The sequence below is a fragment of the Archocentrus centrarchus genome, unplaced genomic scaffold, assembly GCF_007364275.1.
Source record: "Archocentrus centrarchus isolate MPI-CPG fArcCen1 unplaced genomic scaffold, fArcCen1 scaffold_27_ctg1, whole genome shotgun sequence".
NCBI lineage: Eukaryota > Metazoa > Chordata > Actinopteri > Cichliformes > Cichlidae > Archocentrus > Archocentrus centrarchus.
Window position 1 is genome coordinate 1,505,347 of NW_022060257.1, and position 25,237 is coordinate 1,530,583.

The 25,237-nt window shown below is 41.0% G+C and overlaps 1 protein-coding gene across 2 annotated transcripts in view; it reads left to right on the plus strand.

Annotated features, from left to right (window-relative positions):
• Positions 1 to 25,237, plus strand: part of si:ch211-158d24.2 (multiple epidermal growth factor-like domains protein 9) — a 49,078-nt gene that overhangs the window by 8,934 nt on the left and 14,907 nt on the right. For both annotated transcript variants that reach the window (XM_030723817.1, XM_030723818.1), the window contains exon 3: positions 23,526 to 23,665. In XM_030723817.1, the coding sequence (XP_030579677.1) occupies positions 23,526 to 23,665 (140 nt within the window). The remainder of the gene's footprint in view (positions 1 to 23,525; positions 23,666 to 25,237) is intronic.

Below are 25,237 nucleotides of genomic sequence, written 5' to 3' on the forward strand. Positions count from 1 at the left end.
TGTGCTATGTCTCAGTAATAAATGAGATAAGCTTTACTGTTTTTCTGCCTAACTGTGGTATAAAATGCTCATATCAACTGTCTCAAATAACTGTATGTGATGTAAGAGGGGCTGGTAATTTGAAACCAGTTTTACTGTGTCACACAGGTGAGGCTGCATTTTAGCATCTTTCAGTTCATTGTTTTGGTTGTACAGCTCTCAGCTTTACTGCCTGGATCAAAAGTGAGCAGCAGAAATAGACAGATATTTTTATTGCCCAGAACAACATCACTAGTTGCTTAAGCATTTATCAGCTAAAGATGATGTTAATTGTTGTTTTTTTGTTCTCTTGGTGGAGACCAAAACAGAGAGAGTCAACTCTGAAGTTATTTTGGTCTGAAACAAGGCTCCTTGACTGCTGTATGTGTAAATGGGCAACTACATCAATGGATTTGGCATAGAATGCTTTGCCAGACGATGTGTTGTTGTTGTTTTGTTTCACAGTCCTCAAATTGTCCAAAAAACAAAAAAGTCAGATTTATTAGTAAGTACATTTTTTTTGCTGTCTCCATAACCAAAACTTCATTTTCAGGCAGGGGCAGAGGTTGCTGTATTTACTAACTGGAAGGTTAGTGGTTTGATTCCTGGCTCTTCCAGTTTGTGTCAAAGTATCAAGTTGCCCCCGATGTGTCCATTGGTGTGTGAGTGTATGCATCAATATTGGATCAAGTGCTTAAAAGGCATCGAGTGGAAGCATTGTATGAATGTGGGAGAATGGATGAATAAGGTTTGTAGTAGAAAGTGCGTTGAGTGCAATACAATGACTTTGTATTTTGTGTAGGGTGAGCCTTTTTGAAAATATTACAGTACTGAGCAAAATGAGTCATTTCTTTGTATTTTGCTAGGAAAATGGGAAATAGGGCAGACATAAATGGTAATATAGTACACAAGGCAAAAACAGAGTTCGTAGAGTTCTAACAAGCTTGAAAGTCAGTATTTGGTATGACCACTTTTATTAAACAACATAACTTACGCTCTCTTAGGCAGCTTTCTTTTAATTTCTTTAAGAATAGTTCTCCAGGAATCCTGAAGGACATTCAATGTTTTTATTTGGATGTTGGCTGCCTTTTGTTCCATTCTCTGTCAAGATAATCCCACACTGCTTCAATAATGTTGAGGTCTGGGCTCTGGGGAGACCAGTTGATGACTAATAGTGTTTCATTGTGTGTTTTTTTTCAGTGCATGTACCCTTTTACTGCATTGGCAGTGTGTTTGGGATTGTTGTCAAGCTGAAAAATGAAGCTTTTGCCAATCAGATGCTTTCCAGATGGTATTGCATGATGGATCAAAATCTGATGGGTCTTTCTGCTTTCGTAATTCCATCCGTTTGGACAAGATTCTCACCAGCTGAAATGCAGCCCCAAACCATGACAGAGCCCCTACTGTGTTTTACAGATGGCTATAGACTCACTGTTGTATGTCTCTCCTCACCTTTTCTGTTACATATTGATGATTTGAACCAAAAAATTTCACATTTGGATTCATCACTCCATCAGACCTGTTGCCACTGATTTTCAGTCCAGTTCTTATGTAATAACCTCAGCCTATTCACCTTGTTTCCCTTCCTTAAGAATGGAAATGTTAGATGCTGTTGATCAAGTTTTTGGCTAATAACTCTTTGGGAATCACCTTGTTGGTACAAAAAATATTGCTTTGTGCCTGTCTGTGTTATCTTTGGCATTTTTTTGTAGATTCAGCAAAATAAATGGAAACAAATGATGTGTTTTTGCAACAGTCTGATAGCAACAAAGTGCCTAAAGGTACAATGTAAAACTGGTTCTTTGCTAAGTTGTCTTCAACGTGCAGACACAGCAGTTGGTTCATCCCTTGAGTTAGGGTCCTTTTTTTATGCTTGAGTGATTCATGCGTCAGTGCTAAGTGGCTTAACAAAAAAAAAATTAGAGAGAAAGAGAAACCTCTGAAAATGGTCTGGTACAAGCACTGGACTGAAACTGAGTGGAAAAAACAGCCTATGGTCAAGACCACTTTAAAAAAAATTACAAGAACGTTGGCCTACCTGGAGGCAAATGAAAAGAATGCCAACTTTTGCAAACTCCTGTATTTTGCCTAGTTTTAGACTGTTGCTTATAGTAAGATATGATTCTCATATGTATTTGCTGACAACTTTATACTTGCATCTAACCATTCAATCTGTCTGGCAATAAGTGATGAGAGTGAATCAAATCATCAACACTTGCAATTCAGTATATAATAATTTTAAGGTTTTATACACCAGACAAGAGAAATCTGTTACATAGATAAGATTTCATCTTATCAGTATTTTTAGTCATTTTTTTTAAAAATTAGTTAATGAGTTTCAGATGGGAGTCCACCATTGGCTCAGTGGTGTGCTCTTTCTGTTGCTATGAAACATTAAAAGTATTAAAGACTTAACTGAGTGCCATAAGCTTGTGCCTATGTTTAGTTGTAACACAACAATAGATTTGAGGTGGAGATTCTAACTAAAATCTGAGTGACTGGGGATTTTTGGGGCTGATGCCAATACATTTTAGGAAGTAATTAACAGATCACCTTATTTACTTATATGTTAAAAAAAAAAAAAAAAGAAATCCCAGAACGCCCCTACGGGCAGTCTATTTTGCCCTCCAATCTCGGGTCCTCTACCAGAGGCCTGGGAGCTTGAGGGTCCTGCGCAGTATCTAAGCTGTTCCCAGTATTGCGCTCTTCTGGACAGAGATCTCGGATGCTGTTCCAGGAATCTGCTAGAGCCACTCTCCCAGTTTGGGGGTCACTGCCCCAAGTGTTCCAATCACCACAGGGACCACTGTTACCTTCATCTTCCACATCCTTTCCAGCTCCTCTCTGAGGCCTTGGTATTTGTCGAGCTTCTTGTGTTCCTTCTTCTTGATGTTCCCGTCACTTGGTATTGCAACGTCTATCACCACGACTTTCTTCCTTTGTTTGTCCACCACTACGATGTCCGGCTGGTTAGCCACTACAAGTTTGTCTGTCTTTATCTGGAAGTCCCACAGGATCTTAGCTCTGTTGTTCTAAACCACCCTTGGGGGTTTGACCTCGGGACTTCCAGGTCATACTCGGCACAGATGTTCTTGTATACTATGCCGACCACTTGGTTATGGCGTTCCATGTATGCCCTGCCTGCTAGCATCTTGCACCCTGCTGTTATGTGCTGGATTGTCTCAGGGGCATCTCTGCACAACCTGCACCTGGGGTCTTGCCTGGTGTGGTACACTCAGCCTCTATTGATCTTGTACTCAGAGCTTGCTCTTGTGCTGCCATGATTAGTGCCTCTGTGCTGTCTGTCAGTCCAGCCTTGTCCAGCCATTGGTAGGATTTCTCTATGTCAGCCATTTCTTCTATCTGCCGGTGGTACATGCTGTGCAGAGGCCTGTCCTTCCATGATGGTTCCTGTTCTTTGTCCTCTTCTTTCTCGGGTTTCTGCTACCTGAGGTACTCACTAAGCACATGATCCTTTGTGGCCATCTTCCTGATGTATTCATGGATCTTCGTTGTTTCATCTAGGACAGTGGTTCTGACACTCGCTAGTCCTCGGCCACCTTCCTTCCGCTTAGCATAGAGTCTCAGGGTGCTGGATTTGTGGTAAAACCCTCCATGCATGGTAAGAAGCTTTCTTGTCTTAACATCAGTGGCTTCCATCTCCTCCTTTGGCCAGCCTATCATCCCAGCAGGGTATCTGACAACTGGCAGGGCATAGGTGTCGATAGCCCGGATCTTGTTCTTCCCATTCAGCTGACTCTTCAGGACTTGCCTTACTCTCTGCAGGTACTTGGAGGTTGCAGCTTTCCTAGCGGCCTCTTCATGGTTCCCATTTGCCTGTGGGATTCCAAGGTACTTGTAGGTGTCCTCAATGTTTGCAGCGTTGCCTTCTGGTAGTGTAATCCCCTCAGTTCTGACTACTTTTCCTCTTTTAGTTACCATCCGACTACACTTCTCCAGTCCAAATGACATTCGGATGTCATTGCTGTAGATCCTGGTGGTATGGATCAGTGAATCAATATCTCATTCACTCTTAGCATACAGCTTGATGTCATCCATGTACAGGAGGTGGCTGATATTTGCTCCATTCCATAGTCGGTATCCGTAGCCAGTCTTGTTGATGATCTGGCTGAGGGGATTCAGGCCTATGCAGAACAGCAGTGGGGACAGGGCATCTCCTTGGTAAATCCCACACTTGGTGTTGACTTGTGCAATGGGCTTGGAGTTGGCCTCTAGTGTTGTTCTCCACATACCCATTGAGTTCTTGATGAAGGCTCTTAGGGTCCTGCTGATCTTATACAGTTCTAGGCATTCCACGATCCATGTGTGCGGCATTGAGTCGTAGGCTTTCTTGTAGTCAATCCAGGTGGTGCACAGGTTGGTCAGTCGGGTCTTACAGTCTCGAGTGACTGCTCTATCTACTAGTAGCTGGTGTTTTTTTCCCCTGATCTCTCTGCCTATCCCTTTCTGGGCCTCACTCATGTATTGTGCCACATGCCTACTTATCTTAGCTGCTATGATGCCTGACAGGAGTTTTCATGTTGTACTGAGGCAGGTTATGGGCTGGTAGTTGGATGGGACTGGTCGCTTCTGGGGGTCTTTGGGGATCAGGACCCTCCGGCCCTCAGTCAGCCATTCTGGGTGTGTCTTAGCCTCTAGCAGCTGGTTCATTTGTGCTGCCAGGCACTTGTGGAGTGCAGTTAGCTTCTTTAGCCAGTAGGTGTGAATCATTTCAGGGCCTGGTGCTGTCTAGCTCTTCATATGTGAGACTCTTTCTTGGATGTCCGCCACTGTGATGGTTACTGGGGCCTGTTCAGGAAGGTTGCTGTGATCTGCTCTTAGATCCACTAGCCACTGAGCACTGGCATTGTGTGACACACCCTTCTCCCATATGCTCTTCCAGTATTGCTCCGTCTCCAGCCTTGGTGGGGGTGCTGTTCTCATATTGTTCCCCTGCCACTGAGAGTATACCTTGGATGGTTCGGTAGAGAACATCCGGTTTATTTTCCTGGCTTCTATCTCTCTGGTATACCTCTTCAGGCGGCCAGCCAAGGCTGTGAGTCTTTCCTTGGCAGTCTCTAAGGCCTCAGGTATGGACAACCTGTCGTACTTCTTAGGCATTGCCTTCTTCTTCATCCCACCCTTCTGCAACTCTGAGAGCTGGCTAACTTCCCTCTGTGCTGCCTTGATCTTAGCCTCTAGTTGTTGTTTCCATGGAGGGTACTGCTCCTTATTGCTGTTCATCTTATAGCCAAGAATCTCAAGGATCACTGCTGCTGTGTTATACATCAGTGATGGTACTGGTAGGGATTGTCTGTATTTCGCATCTTCTAGTAGGTCTTCAGAGAGTACTTCACATAGTCTTGGTAGTCGGCGTCGAGGGGTCCAGTTTGCCTTCTTAGCCATGATCTTATCTTTCAGGTCAGCTGCTCTGGTATTCAGTTTACTTGTTGTTATCCAATCTCAGATTGTGGGGATGATGAAATGTTGTCCTGGTTCCCCCTTTTTTTTTTTTTTTTTTTCCTCAGCATTTCAAAGGTAAAATCATGGCATCATTGTTAACTTATCAGCAATGTTAAGTTTGCAATGAAGACACCACTTGACTCTGCACTGTGGTCAGCTCTGATGCCACTCTTCTACATGTGCTGCCAACACTGCTCAAAGTGTGTAATAATGGAGTAATGAAGGAATTGACAAGTTGACTGCTGTGTTTGACCAACTGCCCACTAAAGCACTCTGCAGTGTGGGGAAAAATAAGATTGCTAATTGTGTCACTGTGATCCAAACTTGGAAGCAAATCCTCTTTATGAGGCTGCTGAGATTTATTTTGAGCCTCAATAAACTCTTTCAGGTGTTTCTGTTATGTAGACTGACTGTATACTTTGTATAAACTTTGCATACAGTGGATTTTCAGGACGAAATAAGACCTCTTGAAGATTTGTGATGTACCTGGAAATTGACTGCAGCATTTTAAAGAAGTCCTATCTTTAGCTGCACAACTGCTGTGGCACGCCAAGCCTGAACAGACTGTCTGCTGTGAATTAGTGTTTGTTATCTGCTAAAGATGGGGCCGAGATGTTCAGGGGATCAGCTGTGCTCAGACATTATGTTCATTCACAATCATGGTTCTGCTCATTGATACAGGCCATCATGCCGCAGGCCTCCCTAAAGATGGGAAAATGTTACCCCCACGAATACTCCTCAAATTCAGTCAAAGAACACACAATGGTTTTTGTATACAGCTTTCCTACAGTCACAAGAACTGAGACTGGGAAGAGAAAGCTGCGTGTGTGGGTAGGGAATGCAATAAAAATAGCGGCTGTACTCTCTGCCTCTAACCATGAAAAGGAAAGCTGCTGCTTTTCAGAAGCTTGAGTCATTGTCCACAGCGTGTGGAGGATTTGTTTTGTCATGCCCCAAGAAAGACGTCACCTTGTATAGGTTTACATCACCTGAACTAAATCCTAATGGGTGCAGTCCTGTGTTGCAAGTCCAGGATGTGTTTTTCATGCTGATTGAAATGTTGCATCTAGAGCTCTGTGGGATGACGGTGAAGGTGGAGGCAGGAAGGTTATTTCGGGGCTCTGGGCTTTCACACAGTAACACACCAAACTCGCTCCTCCTGAGATGTCTGAGCCTGGCCTCTGCTAACCATGCTGGCCTAGCCTAGCCTCATTCAGGAGCTTAGTATTGTAAATTATCCGGATTAACCAGCTTTCAGACCCCCTGGCCTGCTGCTTTAGGTTTCTTTCCCATTAAGTAATGAGCTGAGATATTTGCAGTCTGTGCTTTGATCATGTATGCTGAAGTCACAGTGATAACAGCAGAAATCATATAAAGATTTTTAAGCATTAGTTCAGGAATTACTCACCTGGCCAAGAAGCTGAGGGGACATTGTTACCTTTAGGCATGGAACACAATGGGCTTTACTGCCAGCAGACATCTCATCAACTGTAACCTTCCTCCTAGCGATTTTATCATTTCTATCATTAACTTTCCACAGAAAACTGAAGCAAAAATAGAAAATACACCATAGAATATTTGAACATTTTAGGGGATATACCCAACAAAATGGTGGATTTATTGTGACAACAGGAGAAATCAAAACTCAGAAATACTGGAGCTGGACAGGTGCCAGAAATAATTACAAAACCAGGGCGCAGGGACACACACAGCACAGGAACACTGACAACAACACGACAAAGAACAAAGGAAACTGAGGGCTTAAATACACAATAGGTAATCAGGGCAAGAGGAAACAGCAGGGCACAGCAGGTGAAGCAAATGAAACTAATAAGACAGGGGAAGCAAAACTAAACACAAAGCACAGGGAAAACCACACTGGCAAAATAAAACAGGAAGTGACTAACCAAGGAACACACAGACAAAACACGGGGAACTGGCATACAGACCCGGGACAGATGCAGACTAGTCACAACACAGGAGGTCAGAGTAAGGATAAGATGGCAAAACAGACACAAGACCATAGATACAGGGAAGACAGGGACAAAGGGAACAAGACAAACAAACTGGGGACTAAAACTCAGGAAAAATTAAACACAAAACGCTGGGCGTTTCTTATCTTATCTCAAAGACCTCATAGTCCCATATCACCCCAACAGAGCACTTCGCTCTCAGACTGCTGGCTTACTTGTGGTTCCTAGGATATTTAAGAGTAGAATGGGAGGCAGAGCCTTCAGCTTTCAGGCGCCTCTTCTGTGGAACCAGCTTCCAGCTTGGATTCGGGAGACAGACACCCTCTCTATTTTTAAGATTAGGCTTAAAACTTTCCTTCATGATCAAGCTTATAGTTAGGTCTGGATCAGGTGACCCTGAACCATCCCTTAGTTATGCTGCTATAGGCCTAGTCTGCTGGGGGGTTCACATAATGCACTGTTTCTCATTCACCTTATTTACTTTGTTTATACTCCACTCTGCATTTAATCATTAATTGATATTAATCTCTGGCTCTCTTCCACAGCATGTCTTTCTCTCCCCTCAGCCCAACCGGTCGCGGCAGATGACTGCCCCTCCCTGAGCCTGGTTCTGCTGGAGGTTTCTTCCTGTTAAAAGGGAGTTTTTCCTTTCCACTGTCGCCAAGTGCTTGCTCATAGGGGGTCGTTTTGACTGTTGGGTTTTCTCTGTATTATTGTAGGGTCTTTACCCACAATACAAAGCACCTTGAGGCGACAGTTTGTTGTGATTTGGCGCTATATAAATAAAATTGAATTGAATTGAATTGGGCAGACGGCCCAGGACGTGACATTTCCTGAAACTTTTGGACTTACAGGATGTTAATTAAGGTCTGGAATAATTTACCATCAACTGTACTGATGGCAGAAAGCTCACAGCCCAACTCTACTAGAGTCACAGAGCAATTGATACCTATGCAAGTCATTATGCCTCAGTATATTGTTTGCTCCTGTCTTACTGACATAATGTGATATTCAAAAGGTTTGAACCTATTTAGGAGTTTTTGAACAATTTTACAAATTTGAGTGACAGGCGTTACACGTATACCTAAAATGTATATGTAAGCATGTGTGTGTACCACTGTATAACGCTGAATTATGCCAGGTTTTTGGCTAATAGCTCTTTGGGAATCACCTTGTTTGTACTATTTTTATGCCTGTCAAATGGTGTTATTGTTGGCATTTTTAGATTCAGCTAGGGAAGTGGCAAGAAATTATGTGTTTTTGTGACAGGCTGCTAGTAAGAAAGTGCCTAAAACTGGTTCTTTGCCAAGTTCTTTGTCATGTGTAGCACAGCACTAGTTCATGCCTTGAGTTAGGTGCCTTTTTTATGATTGAATGATTCATAGGACACTGTTAAGTTTTAACTAACAATGAACAGGAGTGAAAATGAGCGAAAAAGCAGTCAATGTCCAAAAAAAAAGACCTTCAGCAAGCAACATATAAAGAAAGGAGGGGTGACTCAAGACTTTTGCACAGCACTGTAGAGGTTGACAGGACCGTGATAGGGGCAGCAGTGGTGACCTTTATTAGCAGTCTCCTGCATTTAGTTATACCTCAGTTGTGGTTTCATAAATCCAAGGGCTCAGTGACAGATTTATAGTGCCAGGCTTGTTGATGCTTGCCTTCTAAGCTCATTTCCTGACACTAGCAGAGCAGGAGTGAAAAACTGGTGAGGTTTTCATTTATAATAATAACATCAATGATAATAAAACACCAAAGTGCAACTAAGTCTGAGCTTTGCTGTGAAGCAGCATTATGTAACTGCAGGACAGCATATAGCTCACAGCCAGAGCTCAGACAGCATGCTCCTCTGTGAGGCTCTGTTTGGGATTTTGATTGAGTGGAAGTGGAAGATTTTTGCTGGTTGTGATGTCATGCTATATACACATGCTGAGTGTTTTTTAAGAATGCTCTCTGCATTTCTGAGTCACTGTTTTTTTTTGCTGGTGCACTTGTCTGGTTAGCTGGCCAAATATAGATGACACAACAGCTTAGGAAGATGCTTAAAAGGGCCTATTTTGAGCTTTCTAAAACATCAATTTAAATGCCAGAATTCCACATTTGTTCCTTAGAATCAAAGTGCAAGAGCTTCTTACTAGAATATCTACTTAAAAAAAAAACCACCATATGGAAGGTCAGTCTCTTTCTTTAATAGCCTCTAAGAAGGAGAAAGTAAAGCATGCAACAAGCCTTGCTGTGTTCAGAATAACTATCTCTCTGTATCCTCAAACTCAGGGTCACATTTGATCAAACTAATGAGTTTATAAATTGACACCAGCAGCTAATGTCAGGAAGAGGAATTCGGGTTGGATCAAAAGAGGCCTAAAGTGCCTTCCAGTACTTTTTTCATTTGGACTGTGATTTACCCTCAGATCATACTGGCTGCTTTCAGTGTGAAATGATCCTCTGTGCTCTTTAACTAAGTCCCAGTCAGTACATCAAATGGGAAAACAGCTATACTTCAGCACAAACAAACTCTGGTTGTAGATTAACTCACCTTTTACCAGAACTGCTGATAATGGTGCGACCTCTGCTCACAGGAGGAGTGCTGAGTGTGTTGGATACCCGATATAAAGACTTTAAGCCATGGTTTGGAAACACAAAAGATCATAAATGGGTGACAAATGCATAACAAAACTAAGGGTTGGGTTAGACTGTAAAAAAGACTACTTCATATAATGTGGCGTTTTGCCTCACTGGAGAAAAGAGTTGTATGTCTTAGAACTTCCATTTAAACATCATTGCACATTTGACAGTTACTCCAAGAAGACTTTCATATTGTTTCATTCATTTGTTCAGTTGTTATATTGCTCCCAGTCTTGGCCAGGACTCCTTGTAAAAGAGATTTCAAATCTCAATGAGATTTTCCTGGTAAATAAAAGTTATGTTTTTTTTTTTTTTTTTAAAGTGATGTAAACAGTTACATAGTTTCAGTCGAAAAGTGCTTGAGAGATGTTCAAATCCTCATATCCTTCTTCAATCACTACTTGAAATCAGGACTTCTACAAAATGTGCTTTTATCTGCTGGCAGTTTCTGGTAGCTCTGACAATAACAGGGGTCAGTCCATATGTCCGTGTGAATATCTCTTCAAATACCTTGAGGCCGTTCAAGGTTCACATGAATTCAAGGATGAACTGACTAGATTTTGGCAGCAAAGGGTCAATGCTAACAGCAGAAATGACCTCACAAAACATATTTGGCTATAACTCATCGTAAAATGTGACCATAAATCAGATTTACCCAGATTTACAAGATACATTTGCAAACTTAACCAAGATCCACTGTCATTGAAGTGGGCCCATTCTCTTTTTTGTCTTAGATTTCTTATTGCAAATATATGGGCAGCACAGTGGTGTGGTGGTTAGTACTGCCACCTCACAGCAAGAAGGTCCTGGGGCCTTTCTGGCTGGCGTTTGCATGTTCCTTCTGTGTCTACGTGTGTTCTCTTCAGGTACTCTGGGTTCCTCTCACAGTCCAAAAACATGGATGGGATTAAGGCTAATTGGTGATTCTAAATTGACTAGGTGTAAATGTGAGTGTGAATGTCTGTCTCTATGTTAGAAAGTTGCTCCAGTAGCTGTTACTCTAAGGTAACACAGTGGTCCAAATGTATTATTGCGTTATTGTGGGGTCTTTACCTTACAATATCCTTGAAGCGACTGTTGCTGTGATTTGGTGCTATAGAAATCGAATTGAACTGAATTATACTTTTGAGTTTGGGAATGTGGTTTGCATGTACCCTCTAAAATGTGGCACTTGTTGCCTTCTGTAGTTTATCCTATAGTGTAGTATATACTTTAGAAAGTATTTGACCTGTGATTAACCTAAATATGGAGCTGGAAATTACCAAAATATGTCTTCTTCAATATTAAAGAGGACCATGTTAACTTAAGTTTGATCAGCTGGACATTATTATTAGCTGATATTGGCTTATAAAGTATTGGCTATATAGCATAAGAAATACAAATATGTTTGACAGATATATTGGTGTTCACTAATAGTAAAATTCTGGGTTGATGCCAATTATAACAATAACCTTTTGGTTGGGTTTTCCCCCTTTTTGTTTCAGGAACACAAGGAAATGTTGGTAATAAAAATATCTGAGCTGTTTTCAGCTCTGTACAGTACTGGATGACAGTCTGTATGATAAGATCTTTCAGTCTGTATCAGAATGAGGAACTAGCTGAACCTGTTTATGTTCATATTAGCTAAATCAGCTGTTGCGTGTGGACATATAAATATCCAAGTGTTATTGACCCTGGGAATTCCTTCAGGGTTGGTGGTTGTTTAAAGGCGAGTGACATTTGTAACTGTGCCCTTAATGGTCTTAACAGCCTTAATGAGATTCCCCTCTTTTGCTCTCTCATACTGTGGCATTTGTCTGCAGTGGATCTGCAAATCATGTGATGTAAAATGGACGCACACTGTTAGCCAATTTGCTGTGTTAGGTCAGGCCAGTCTTTGGCAAAAGAGCTGTAATAACCACTTGTATCTGTCAGAACACGAGTGTCTACTGTATGTGGGTCAGACCCTGTGGGCAATGTCTATAAGGCTTTTTTTTTTTTTTTTTTTAACATTACTGTGTCAAAAGGCACCACAATCTGTAATGAATTATTGATTTTGGCTGCAGATGTTTCTGTCTCTGCATCATGTCACTGGAGGCATCTTTGCTGTTCATCTGTTTTTACTTGGCATTTGGTGATATTTCTGTGGTGAACAATATTAAGTGTTGTATTTTCCAGAGTACACTGGCCAAATTGTCTTTAAAGAGCTTCCATTGTAACCATGTATTTTTTCATGTGTTTGCAAGGAATGGTAACAAAATAGCCAGCTAAGTTCAGATTGCACAGTAGCATAAAAAGGTGACAGTGATTATTGATTTCACATACCTCTTTAAGTTTGCATAGTTTAATCTATCGGCACTGCAGTTTTGAGCTGGCTCGGGTCTCAGGGCATATGACAAAGCTAAAACGCTGGCACTAATTTTTCTGTTTATAAGGAGATTCCCATCAAAATAAAAGTATTCCACTGGGTCTTCAGTTTTTCAAATGCCAGGAGTGTGTGAAGACATCGTTTTTTTTCTCTTGCAGCCAACAGCAGAACATGTGGTGTGCTCTACTCAAGGCTGACACATTTTTAGGGTTAAAGTTAGGAAAAGTGACTCTAGTGAGTAATTAAAAATGGCAGACATCAAGGTAGCTGCTCATTCTTTGTTTGAGGGCAATGCAGATGTTACATGGTGACACTGATAAGTAATAGAGGAAAAGCCTTGACTGTCAACATGAAGTTTCAGGCAGTTCAGCAGCAGGCTGAACTCCCTTTGCACTTTGCAGACCTTTTGAATGCACAACAAAAGCTTATAAAATATTTAAGAAAAACCCCAAAAGGCAGAATATTGTTTCTGCAAAGGTCAAACATATGGCCTTCTAAGCAGGTTTCAGGAGCTTGTATACAGATTTAAAGCAAGTGCTTCCATTTTCAGTCCAGCAGCTGACTCAGTGTATGTCACTGCCTGGTCAAGTGGAATTGATAAGCTGATTTTTAGCATCCTGCTGTGTTTAGACAGCAGCAATGGACTGCAGGTCTGCAGGGTGAGACCTACACACCTGAGTCCACACTGATGGCCACACTCAGGACACCTGCAGTCCAAGCTTCGCAACATCATCCCATCTGTGCCTGTAGATGGGATGAAGCTAGTTTTTAATCTACAGTAGATATCTTTTAGTTATCGCTATAAAAATGTATATTTACAGTACCAGTCAAAAGTTTGGACACACTTATGACTAGGGCTGCAACGATTCATCGATTAACTCGATTAAATCGATTCTAAAAATTTATCGACACAAATTTACTGTGTCGATGCTTCGTTTAAACTCTGCAGCGCTCAGCTGTCTCGGTGTAAGCGGCGCTCCTCACTAGCATTAGCAGCATTAGTGCTGACGTTTTTTTTGTGGGTTTATTGGGGGCTGGCAAACCAACATAGAACTGCATTACCGCCACCTACTGGACTGGAGTGTGAATCACTCACGTATACACAAGCACACATTCTAAAAAGCTCTCTGTCGCTGCGATGGATTTCATTTAACACAGAGTGGATCATCACTAGAGTTGCCACCTGTCTCGTAAAATACAGAACCCCGTATGTTACGGGACTCTGTGGAATACGGCTCCGTAACATGCCGTGTTCCGTACTTTACGGGACGGGTGGCAACTGTCGCTGACATGCATTTCCACGCCTCCACTGCTCTCTGTGTGTCTGTGTGTGTTGTGCTCGCTGACAATTTCAGCTGCTATTTTTGTCTTTACTTCAGCTGTAGCTACCAGAACTGGTTTGCTAGAGCGCGGGCCATTAGCACTAGCGATGGTTCGGTACCGGAAGGCCCGCCCCCCAGGACCGAGGGGCTCCTTCAAAATATTTTTTATACTTTAATCCCTTATTAGTGACTAAATATAGAACTGCAGTAGAAAATAATTTTCGAGAATGCTTGTGAATACAAAGCATTACAACATTACTCACACATGCGCCATGGCTAGTTTTTCAAAACACTCATAGCAGGCAGCGGTTTTAACTGCGCAAGCGCAAAGAGGCGAAGCTGTGACGGTGAGCTCAAGTAGTGAAAAAGGAAACGTTTTTCCAGCGTCCAAAACAGCAGCTTTTTCTTTTAGTAACCACCATTAAATCTGTGAAACAGCTGGAGGTCCTTCATCAAGCACCTGATCAGCAAGTGTTAAGGTGAAGAAAAGAGAACTTTGTAGCTGCTCCATTCACCGCTGTTTGTTCACATGGCGAGAAACTGCAGTACGGAAGTTAAAATATGCAGATAAACTGTTAATAAAAAAAGTATTTCTTATCCGATTACTCGATTAATCGCTGGAATAATCGATAGAATACTCGATTACTAAAATAATCGTTTTATGCAGCCCTACTTATGACTGTGTCCAAACTTTTGACTGGTACTGTATATACTAACTGGATATACACAGTCTTCAATATTGAACATTTGTCTTTAATTCTTTTCCGCAACTCCGAGTTTTCTCACTTTTACCTCTTCTATAAATAGATCTAAAAGTGAGAGACTGTGGTTGAAGATGCAGTTAACACTGAACTTTTTTTTTTTAACTCGAAGCTGTCCCGACAGCATGACACATCTTTTAAATTCTCCTCTTTTCACAGGAGGGTTGCTAGACTTTTAAATTGCAATGTTTGAGCTCACCCAACTGTCAACAAAACCCAGCTCGCTCTTTAATACATTTGAGGTGAATTTACAAAGTAACAAGCTAAAACCTGGATTATGGCGGAAACCATAGTCATGATTATTTTGGATAATTATAATTGAATTATTTAACACGGTTATTTCTTAACAAAAACACTTTTTTTATTCAGACTTTGTGGTTTTATATGGGATTCCTTTGACCTTTGAATATAGCCTAAATCAAATGAAAAACCAATAAATAAATAGGGGAACATGATGGTTGTGGGGCAGAACACAGGGTTATTTAGTAGAAATGCTCACAGAATATAAACCAGTTCATATTGTGTAGTTAGTGCCCAGGCAGGTGTGTTTAACTATAAACCCCCCTCACAAGGGCAGCTGCTGGTCCCTGCTGACCTGCAGCTCCACTGCAGGATGTTTGTGTAGCAATAAGAGACCCAGGCAACAGCAGGTCTGTGTGCCTTGGCTGACCTGCTCAGTAGCTACACAGAGAGCCTAGGAGTGCTGACACCAACCAAAACCTCAGGCCACTGCAGAAAGCGACTGGTATGAGAAACCCTTGGAAATCCAAAGAAAAGAGCAGCTGCTTCCCTTGATGGTCTTCTGCTGATTTACCTTTCAAAACCTTTTATGACTTTTACTTCCTCTGTGTAGATCTTGTTGATCATAGGCTCACAACCTATCGTCTTAGCATAAGCTAAACTACACTGAGTTTGGACTTTAAAGGGGGGTGGGGGGCACTGCTGTAAAGGAAAGAGATGGGGTGCACTTAATTTACAACACAAAAAGCTTAATTTACAGTGCAATTCAATTTTATTTATATAGTGCCAAGTCACAACATCAGCTCCCTCAAGGTGCTTTATATTTATTTACTTTTTTTATCAGCAGTGGAGAGAGACAGGAAATGGGGGAAAGATACAGGGGAAGACACACGGGGAGGTTGGCAACAGGCCGGGACTCAAACCCGCGCCGCCCGCACCACAACGTGGCATATGTATGTGGTCACTGGCTTCACCACTAAGCCACCCAGGCACCCAAGGTGCTTTATATTTTAAGGTAAAGACCCTACAGTAATACAGAGAAAACCCCAACAACACCTGGTGACAGTGGGGAGGGAAAAAAAACCCCTTTTAATAGGAAGAAACTTCCAGCAGAACCAGGCTCAGGGACGGACAGCCATCTGCCGCCACCGGTTGGGGATGAGGGGAGGGAAACAGGACAAAAGGCATTCTGTGGAAAACAAAAAAAGGCCAGAGATTAAGGCCCTGTTTACATGAGAATGGTCTGCTGGAAACAAATAGTTTTTCTGCTTTTGTTTTTAAAACAACATGTACAGTAACGTGTACAGACAGCAGCGTTTTAAAAATGATCGTCATTCACACAGAACTGCAAGAGATGTTGAAAGCGCTATAGTTTGCATGCCAGGCAACAAGTTGGTGGTGTGTGTTTAAGAGTTGCAACCATAGTACCATGTTATGGTCAAAAGTATTGAGCACTGCACTGAGCACAGAGGTAAGTGAGCACTGTCAGAGGCCACAGGAGGATCATTTGTAACCTTCACTAATGCTGTTTGTGTGCTGTGATGAATTCAGAATCCTCTCTGTGGTACGTAGCCCGTTAATGGAGATAGGATTAAATTTAATATCGTAGGACTTCGTTGAGCAGTCTTGTAGGAATGGGGTCTAATAGACACGTTAATGGTTTGGAGGAAGTAACTACTGAAATAACTCAGAAAGATAAATCAGGGAGAAAGAGTCTAAATAAATAACAGTAGTGTTAAACGTAACTGTACATAAAAGATGGTTATGAATATTTTTTTCCTCTAATGATCAAAATTTTATAAGTAAAAACATTTTGTGGGTTTCCTCCCAGTGTCCAAAGACGTGCATGTTGGGTTAATTAGAGATTTTAAATTTTGGTATGGGTGTGAGTTAGACTTACTGCTAGAATGTATAGAATAAAGTGCTTTATGAATATGTGGTTAAATGTGACAGTCTAAAGAACGTTGAGTGGTCAGTAAGACTTGAAAAGTGCTAGAAAAATGGGAGGACATTACATAAAAAAAGTAACTGTTTCATGTTTTTGTTTTGTTTTTTTGTAATCATGTAGCTCTGCTACATATTAGTTTGTTCCAGTTTGAATTGTTGGAAGGATGTTTTGTCCTAAGCGTTTTCCCCTTGGTCTTACGCTGTGCAAAATGAGGATGTAGAGAAGTTAAACTGAATTTAACAACTGAATATCAGCATTGTTCAATGTTGGCCCTGTTGACTGATATCAGCACATTAGAAAGTGAAGCACGTGGCATGTTTGTAGTACCCCCTGGGGGCAGTGTCAAAAATGTGCGGACCAGCCAGTAGTGTGGGCTACTCTTCTTGAACCCATGTGTTAAAAATAGTTAAACATGTCCACACGCTGTCGTTTCCCATTCCAGTACTCATTTCAGTTAATCAGCATTCTACCTGCACATAGCATCATCAGGCTACAGGATGCTAGTTTTTTTTTGTTTGTTTGTTTTTTGAAGGATTGCATGCAAGCACATCTCGTTGCTTGCATATCTAGAATCCTTCACTTTGCTGAACTTTTAACACAAAAACTCCCACATGTCACACAAAATGGCATCCTTGACATGTGACTGGTTAAGAAGTTAAACCAGTGTATTTTGCAAAATTCTGACTATGTCATTATGAAGAACTTCTCATTCTAAGCATTACTGTAGGGTTTCAGCGGAATATTTCAGTGCCCTGTGACTTATGTTTGTTTAAACAAAATATCTCTAACCTTTGACTGTATAATGTACACCATATTTATTGTTTGACCACACTCCATTTCGCTTATCCACTGTATAATGAAAACAAACAATCTAAATTGTTGGAGATTCCATCCTGGACTCCTTAGAATGTTTCTACCCTCTTGTCAGATGCAGGCATGAGCTAAGGCAGCGAAGGGGAGAGCTGTCTAAGAGCAACTAAACCTGCTTGTTTATTTTTACTAAACCTCGTGGGTGATTGAACTTGCAGTTTCCCCGTTACAGAGAGGATGCTTGCACAGCAGCTGCCAATGGGGCAGCACTGGCGCGGCAGCAGCAGAATGGGGTTAAGCTTTGTCACCCATGTTATACTGACCTACTTAACATGCAGATCTGATGCAGAGCGGCTTGGCCAGCACAGGGCCATGAAAGTACATCAAAACAATAACAAACCCCTCCTTCCAGGCACAGAAGAGTAAGAAAGGGTCTTCATAATCTCACAAGCAGGGGCATTGAGACACAACCTAAACAATCAAGGCTTAGTCCAAAGCTATGGGGTCCTATAGGTCATATATTGGTGAGGGGAAGCAAAGGGCTTCAAGCACATGTACAGTATCTCAGTCTAAAATTTAAATAATTATAGCTTGGTGGATTCTGAACTGATTTTGAGACAGTTTATTACAAATGTGTTTAAGGTGCAAAATACTTGGTTAAATTAAGTAAATATGTAGGTTTTTATACCAAAATACTTGGTATGCTGTGTGTTTGTACATAAAGAGATGGACAAGAGAAAAGTAGCAACATGAATGCACAGTAGACGAGCAGAAGGGCTACACACCTGTGAAATACCACTTCTGCATTAAATCATTAAAAAATGGCTCACCTCTCAGCTGCAGTTAAAAGGCTGTTCTTGTCTCCTGAGTAACCACTTTAGAAAGATTATGAAGAAAATACAGACCATAAAGTAAAAACCTGTGATCATTGTAACCAAAATGAGTATACCTGTGGTTTCCTATTATTCTAACTGCATGAACATAATGATAAAATTTAGGAGTATTTCCTAATATTTGGTTCTTCTTTTTTTTGTTAAACCCACACCATGAATCCACAAGACGGTTGTTAGAGCAATTAAAAGATCTGGCTAGGAATCAGTGGAAATGCGAAACACTGGCTGATGGGAAGACTTCCAGTTTGTAGCAGAGGAATATTCTAGCATGATCATGATCCAAATATAAAGATATGAATCTAGCAGGCTTTTTCCTGCATGCTAAAATGTTGGTACACCTAAGGAAAGTTTTAGCACTTAATAGATAATCACAAGGATTGTAATATGGTAAATGGACTAGTTCTTATATAGCGCTTTTCTACTCAGTCAGAGCACTCAAAGCGCTCATACAACACGTTTTTACATTTACCCATGCACTCCCATTCATACAAGCACTTCCATATTTTTACTAAGCTAAGTGCTTTTTAATTAACTAACATTCACACACATTCATACTCCGACAGAACGGTCGGAGAGCAACTTGGGGTTAAGTGTCTTGCCCAAGGATACAGTGGCATGTAGCCTGGAGTAGCCAGGAATCGAACCGCTGACCTTCCGATCAGTAGGTGACCTGCTCTACCTACTGAGCTACAGCCACCCAGCAGTAAAATATCTTAACTAGATTCTCCTTCTTTTTTTATTAATTGACAGAACTGACAAACTGAATCGACTTCTGTTAATCTCTCAACATCTAGCAGGTTAGTAGGGACCCATCTGGGGATAAGGTTGGGTTTTATTGTAGCCCCATGCTAAATAAACAGACTTTCAGAGACTAGAAGATTCTACTTTTCACATGAAGTCTTAAATTTTGGCGTTGCAGATTTTCTGTTAAAATGTTTTTTATTTCCAACTAAGTGAAAATTCTTTATTTACTGCCTTTGAGGTATTTTAAAGATAAAGAGAGCAGCACAGCCCCACCAGCAAAGAGCAGGTAAATGGCAGATGGCTGATTATCATTCTAGACATTTTATATTTGTGCAACACTGGTATCCTGCAGAGGAAGTTTGTGCCTGCCATCAAGAATGACACTTGACATGCAAACTACAAAAAAAAAAAGTAAAATAACCTCCATTCTTTCTATGGCCAACAGGAGGGACTCTGATCACAAGACTTGCATTGACTACAGTCATGACAAGTGAATGGACTTACTCAAATACAACACGAAGCTCATTTTGTAATTTATGGTCCCGTTGGAGTCAGAAAGGAGGATATGCAGGGTACGTTTTACTGCATGATTGATGAGTTGCTACCATATTAGCATGGAGATCAGGGTAGCAGTTTTATGGTATGATTGAGAGTGCTCAAATCATCGTCTGCTTTTCCAGCCATGGGCCTGGTGGATTTGCACATTAGACAGCACAGCCCTTAATAAATGAGTCTTTATTTCGAGCTGCTCATAGAGGAAGGCTCACTAGAAACTGATGACAGATTGTGTTGCATTGCTACAGGTCAGTGTGTGACTGCCAGCCAGCTGGAGCAGAAAACATGGTGGCACTTTAAAGGAAAAATACACCATGTTAGATGATTTTCCAGCTTCTGTCCCTTGTAGTATTTGTTACATTACAGCTGGCTATTCTAAACATCCTGTTTAGATGTTTTGGTATTCATTTCAGGCAGCCGCATGCTGTGTCGTGGTGTATCTGAGATGTCTTTCTCTTATTTGTTCTTCCTCTTCATTCCTCTGATTAGAGAATATACAGGTATGAGTAGCCAGAGGTTAAAGGTTGTATTTTGTACAAACAAAAGTAGAGGAATCAAAGCCAGTGGGCCATCTGGCCTTACTGGCAGGCTCCAAGCTGTATAAAAAGCCAGCTTTCACTGTGCTCTCAATCTCCAGCAGATGCCGTGAGGAGTGACTGTTAGTGTTCGGTGATAGAACATTAGAAATTAGGGCTTTTCTGAGGGAAAAGGTTAATTGTTTGTCAAAGAAAAGTTCAGAATATAAAGAATAAAATAATGAGCTGTTTGATTTGTCACATATAAGTACCCTAAACCAGAATCGCCTGTCTGATAATAAATACTTTTGCTATTAACATTTTCTTCATTGCTTTTCTTCATGAATTACAAGGACGTAGTGTATTCAAATTGTGACATAATACTTGTGTGTATGTAGATGCTTCTTACTGAGGTAAATTGTATATTTAGACGCTCAACACACTGTGTGCAATCATCCTGTCTGTTTCGCACAGTGGGAGCTTTTGGCAGAGACACAGTACAGTAAGTGAGTTCAGCCTTGCCACTTCATGTGTTTAGACTTGTCTATTGTTGGTGCATATGGCAATTTGTTTGCTTGTCACTCAAACCTTCGATTCAGGTTAGGATAGGTGGCATGTGTGTTTGGTGTGCTCAATATTAACGGTGTAGAAGCTCCACCTGTTTGGCACAACCTGGCAGTGTGCTTGTTGGGCTTTGGTGCGCACCCACACACAAAAGAAGTGAAGACTTTCTTTTTCTTTCATGGGCTACGTGCTTCACAGTCCACAGTCTGATGAAGACCTTTTAAAACTGAAACTTTGGCTAAATAACTCTAATTATGCAGTGCAATAAATCAGCCATAGGCCATCAGTGCTGAAGAGATTCACATCAGTTGCACAGCAATGGCAAAGAGGGCAAGGACCACTCCCAGAGGTTGTCGTTTTCATCACATCAATGCTCTGTAATGAGACATTAATAAAATATGAAATTATAGCTCAATCAGTGCTGTATTTTTTTTAACTACATGAAACAAGCAGCTTTAGTGCCTTTCCCCCCAGCTTTAGACCCAGATTTCTTCTGATTGGCTGTCTCTCACAAACAAGATGCAAACAACTCGTGGGCGGGGCTTCTGTGTTCACAGAGCTGTGTTCCTAAAACGACCATATTAGATATCCACTCTCACTGACCTCATACAGAACCAAGAGTAGAAAAAACTTTGTGAAAATGTACTTGTACACACACTGACCTCATTATTTAAGACTTTGGCTATTTTTCAATAAGAACATCCAATATGAGAGAAAATAAGGTCCACTTAATGATACTTTATTTGATACTTACTTTAAGTGTTGCATTGATTTTACTTAAATATAAAAAGAAAATGTGTGTGTGCTGGGGGGGGGGGGGGGGGGGTGACATAAGCAAAACTTTAACTACATATAGTGTGCCTTATACTTTTAAAGAGAAATGTATACAATAAGCTGATGATGGTAGCAGGCAGGAAGAAAAAAAAATTAATGTAGATAAAATGAAGTTAATTGGGCTAAAGGCAAAATGAATTTCTTTACATTTTCTTTAATTTTGCGATGAACAGATTATCTTTTCTTTATCTTTTTTCTTCAGTGGCAGCTGGACATTATCTCTTTCACTTCCTTGTATTAGGGTCATGATGCAGCATGCTGATATTTTTTGTTAGTGCCGTGTGTGTGTGTGTGTGTGTGTGTGTGTGTGTGTGTGTGTGTGTGTGTGTGTGTGTGTGTGTGTGTGTGTGTGTTGTGGCTGGAGGAACGAGGACTGTTGATCTCCCAGCCTTGTCTTCAGCAGTGCCCACGCCTCACTGAGCATCGCCGTGGGCCTCTTCATTTGCATTAAGTGCAGTTGTTTTAACAAAGCCTTGTGTGTGTGAAGACCCACGCACACACTCATGGAAAGTGCTTTGAGTCACTCCTGATTTGTTTCAATTGTTTTGAAGTCATTGTCCCCAGATTACATTTCTGAGTCCATTGTCTAGCTTTAAGTGCTGATCGGGCTTGATTTAGCTTTGTACTCTTACAAGGAAATTACCTTCCGTGTGAGTTGGATCAGAGAGGAAAATAAAATCTCTCCCACTTCCCTCATGTATTAATGAGCATTTACTATTTTTAACAGTCACACAGGATGAGAGCACAGATCTGATCCATGAAAGACACATTAACAAGTGAAATAACTCAGTTGTGAGTATATTTTTGCTGAAGAGCTCAAATGTAATTGGATTTAAGTTTGCAGGAGGATTCTTGAACACATTAACCAATGAGATTTTCTCAGTTGAAAGCAATCATTCTCAGTTATGTAAAGCACATGAAGCCAATAAAAGCCTCTGCTCAGGCTTGGGTTTCATAACCTGACAGATACAGCATGTATTAGGCTGTTAAAGATCACAATATTCTTTAAAACCTCTGATATATCTGCTGTTAATATTTTTAAACAGAGAGCTGTTTAAAAATTTCAACCTCTATACCAACCGAGACAAAGACAGTCTGCTCTTTAACATGTGTAGAAGCGACCATCTGCCCCCAGTCTGAGTACCCTCTCATAAGTCTGTGTGACCACATGTCCAGCTTTGGGTTGTAATTTAATGTTTCTGAGCTACATGAAGTTTAAGGGACCTGTGCTTAAAGATGAAACAAAAGGAAAGACCTCATGTTGTACATCTGTCCAGATCACGACTGCACAGGCAGCCATTTCCATGATATTTTGGATCCTTTTTTTTTTTTTTTTTTAATTTTACAGTGGAGGACGGTATTGATGCATCATCCATATTTATACAATATAGTCTGTGGTTTAAATAATTTTTCATTTGACATATAACTATAACGTGCCAGAGTCAGTCCTTAGATGGCTGTTGAGACTGCTCTGTTACTTAGTTAGTTTGTGTACAGGACCTGAAATCAGTGCTTTTCTCATGAGTAGCTATGTTTTCAGTACCACACTCAAAAACAGTGCATTCTGGGAGGTCTGCTAACCAGCTAAGTGACCTAATTGCTGTAGGTCACTGGATGTAGAGGGCAGCTAACTGTTAAAACCTTAATACCACATTATAAAATAAATGTCAGCACAGTCTGAACATCAGGTGTGCGGACTGCAGTTCAAAACACACACACACACACACACACACACACACACACACACACACACACACACACACACACACACACACACACACACACACACACACACACACACACAGAGCTTCACTGACATTGCCAGCATGGTGTTGTGTTCCATTAAAATGCTTTCTGCAAATGTATTCTGTCCACTGGGGTATTGATTTTTGTCTTCTGTTCTGTCCCCACAGCTCAGGGATATGCGTGTGCAAATCAGGAGTGTATGGACCCAAGTGTGATGAGTGCCACCCGGGTTTCTTCCACTTCAGCAGCTCTGGCTGTCGGCCCTGCCAGTGTAACAACCACACCAACTACTGCCATCCGCAGTCTGGTGAGTCAACTGAGGACAAATGAAGTGATTGTATTTTCATTATCACTCAAACCAAACCTACCTTTTTATTATTCAGGATTGTCTGAGTCAGCTGTAACAGCCGCAGTGGTTTAGTTTTTGCCTTGTAGACAGAAAATCCTGCATCCATATCCACACAATCTGATTGCAAAATCAGGAATTTTGTGTATTTAGACAAACTGATTGCAACTAAATATGATTTATAGGTACTTTCCTTATTTCATTTGGCTGGTAAGCTTTCACTCAAAATTCTGATCACTTTAATAACTTACTTTATGTTATTTATATTAACCAATACTATATAAATAAAGTAATAAAAAATAAGCCTCCTATGGAAAAGCTAACTCATTAACATGCTGCTGACAAGTTGAATGCATTAACAATAATAGCTCCATTACAATTACATAATATTCAAGTGTTGTCCAATATGTTTTTGTTTTTTCTTCATGGGTGATACCAATACTAATAATGACTGTTAATAATAATAATAATGACAGACAACCTGGAACTGATATTCACTTGTATATTACTTCATAAATACACTATTGGAATAAAATCTGCAGCAGTGAAAACCCAGAAAGCCTTTGGGCTTTCTTTCTAAACCCCTGACAATGACAACACGCCTCAAATGAAAGACGCTGCTGTATCCGCCCCTTTTTCACCATGCACTCTCTTTGCAAATGGACATTGTATAAGAAAGGCAGCGCCTGAGGGTCCAGTCTTTGCTGATTAAATACTCATAAAAAGCCCTATAAATTCAAATGTTGAATTTGTGTAGTGTACCCTGAAAATAGTCTGCTGAGTTTAACGACTCTTTGGCAGCACACAGACCCTCCAGTTCCTCAAAGTAAATATTTACTGTAGAACCACAAAGAGAAAAAGGTAAAGCAGCTTTCCCCGTTGGTCTCAGCAACTAGAGAAGCAAGTTAAACACTAGGGTGTAGTCTCCAGTCTGGTTTGTGTGTTCTTGAAAGTGCATTTATCCCCCTTTGTGCGTTCCTCACCTCCCACCAGTCAGGCTTTGAGAATTAGAAATCACTGGCTAGTGACAACCCCGAAAAGGAGGAACTGCAGAGGGGGTGTGTGTAGCAGTTTTATACTCCATATGTCTTTTCATTATAATGCAGGGGCAGATGGAGCTCTGCAGCCTTCACTTGGGCTCAGTGTTCACAGTGCTGTGGATTACCGTAGCTCAGGTTTGACAGCTCCCTTTAAAGACTGACCCTGGCCTCTCCCTAGGGCTGCTCACACAGGAACTCCTTGCGCAAATGCAAATTAGGCAGTATCCCAAACCACTGTCTGTTAGACAAACACAACAGGGATGCATTATCATTTTCAACAGGATAGGCAGCTCAGCCAACTCATTGTTTTCAATTGTAAACATATCCGACGCAGAGATAAATGAAGATTTTCAATAAGAACATTTTTCACTAGAATTCGCTCTCAACCTTAAAAACCATACCTTCAAATTCTATTCTGCGTTAATTTAACAGAATAAATGCTGTTTTTAACTCAGTGTCCCTTTACTTAAAAAAGAACATAGCATAAAACATT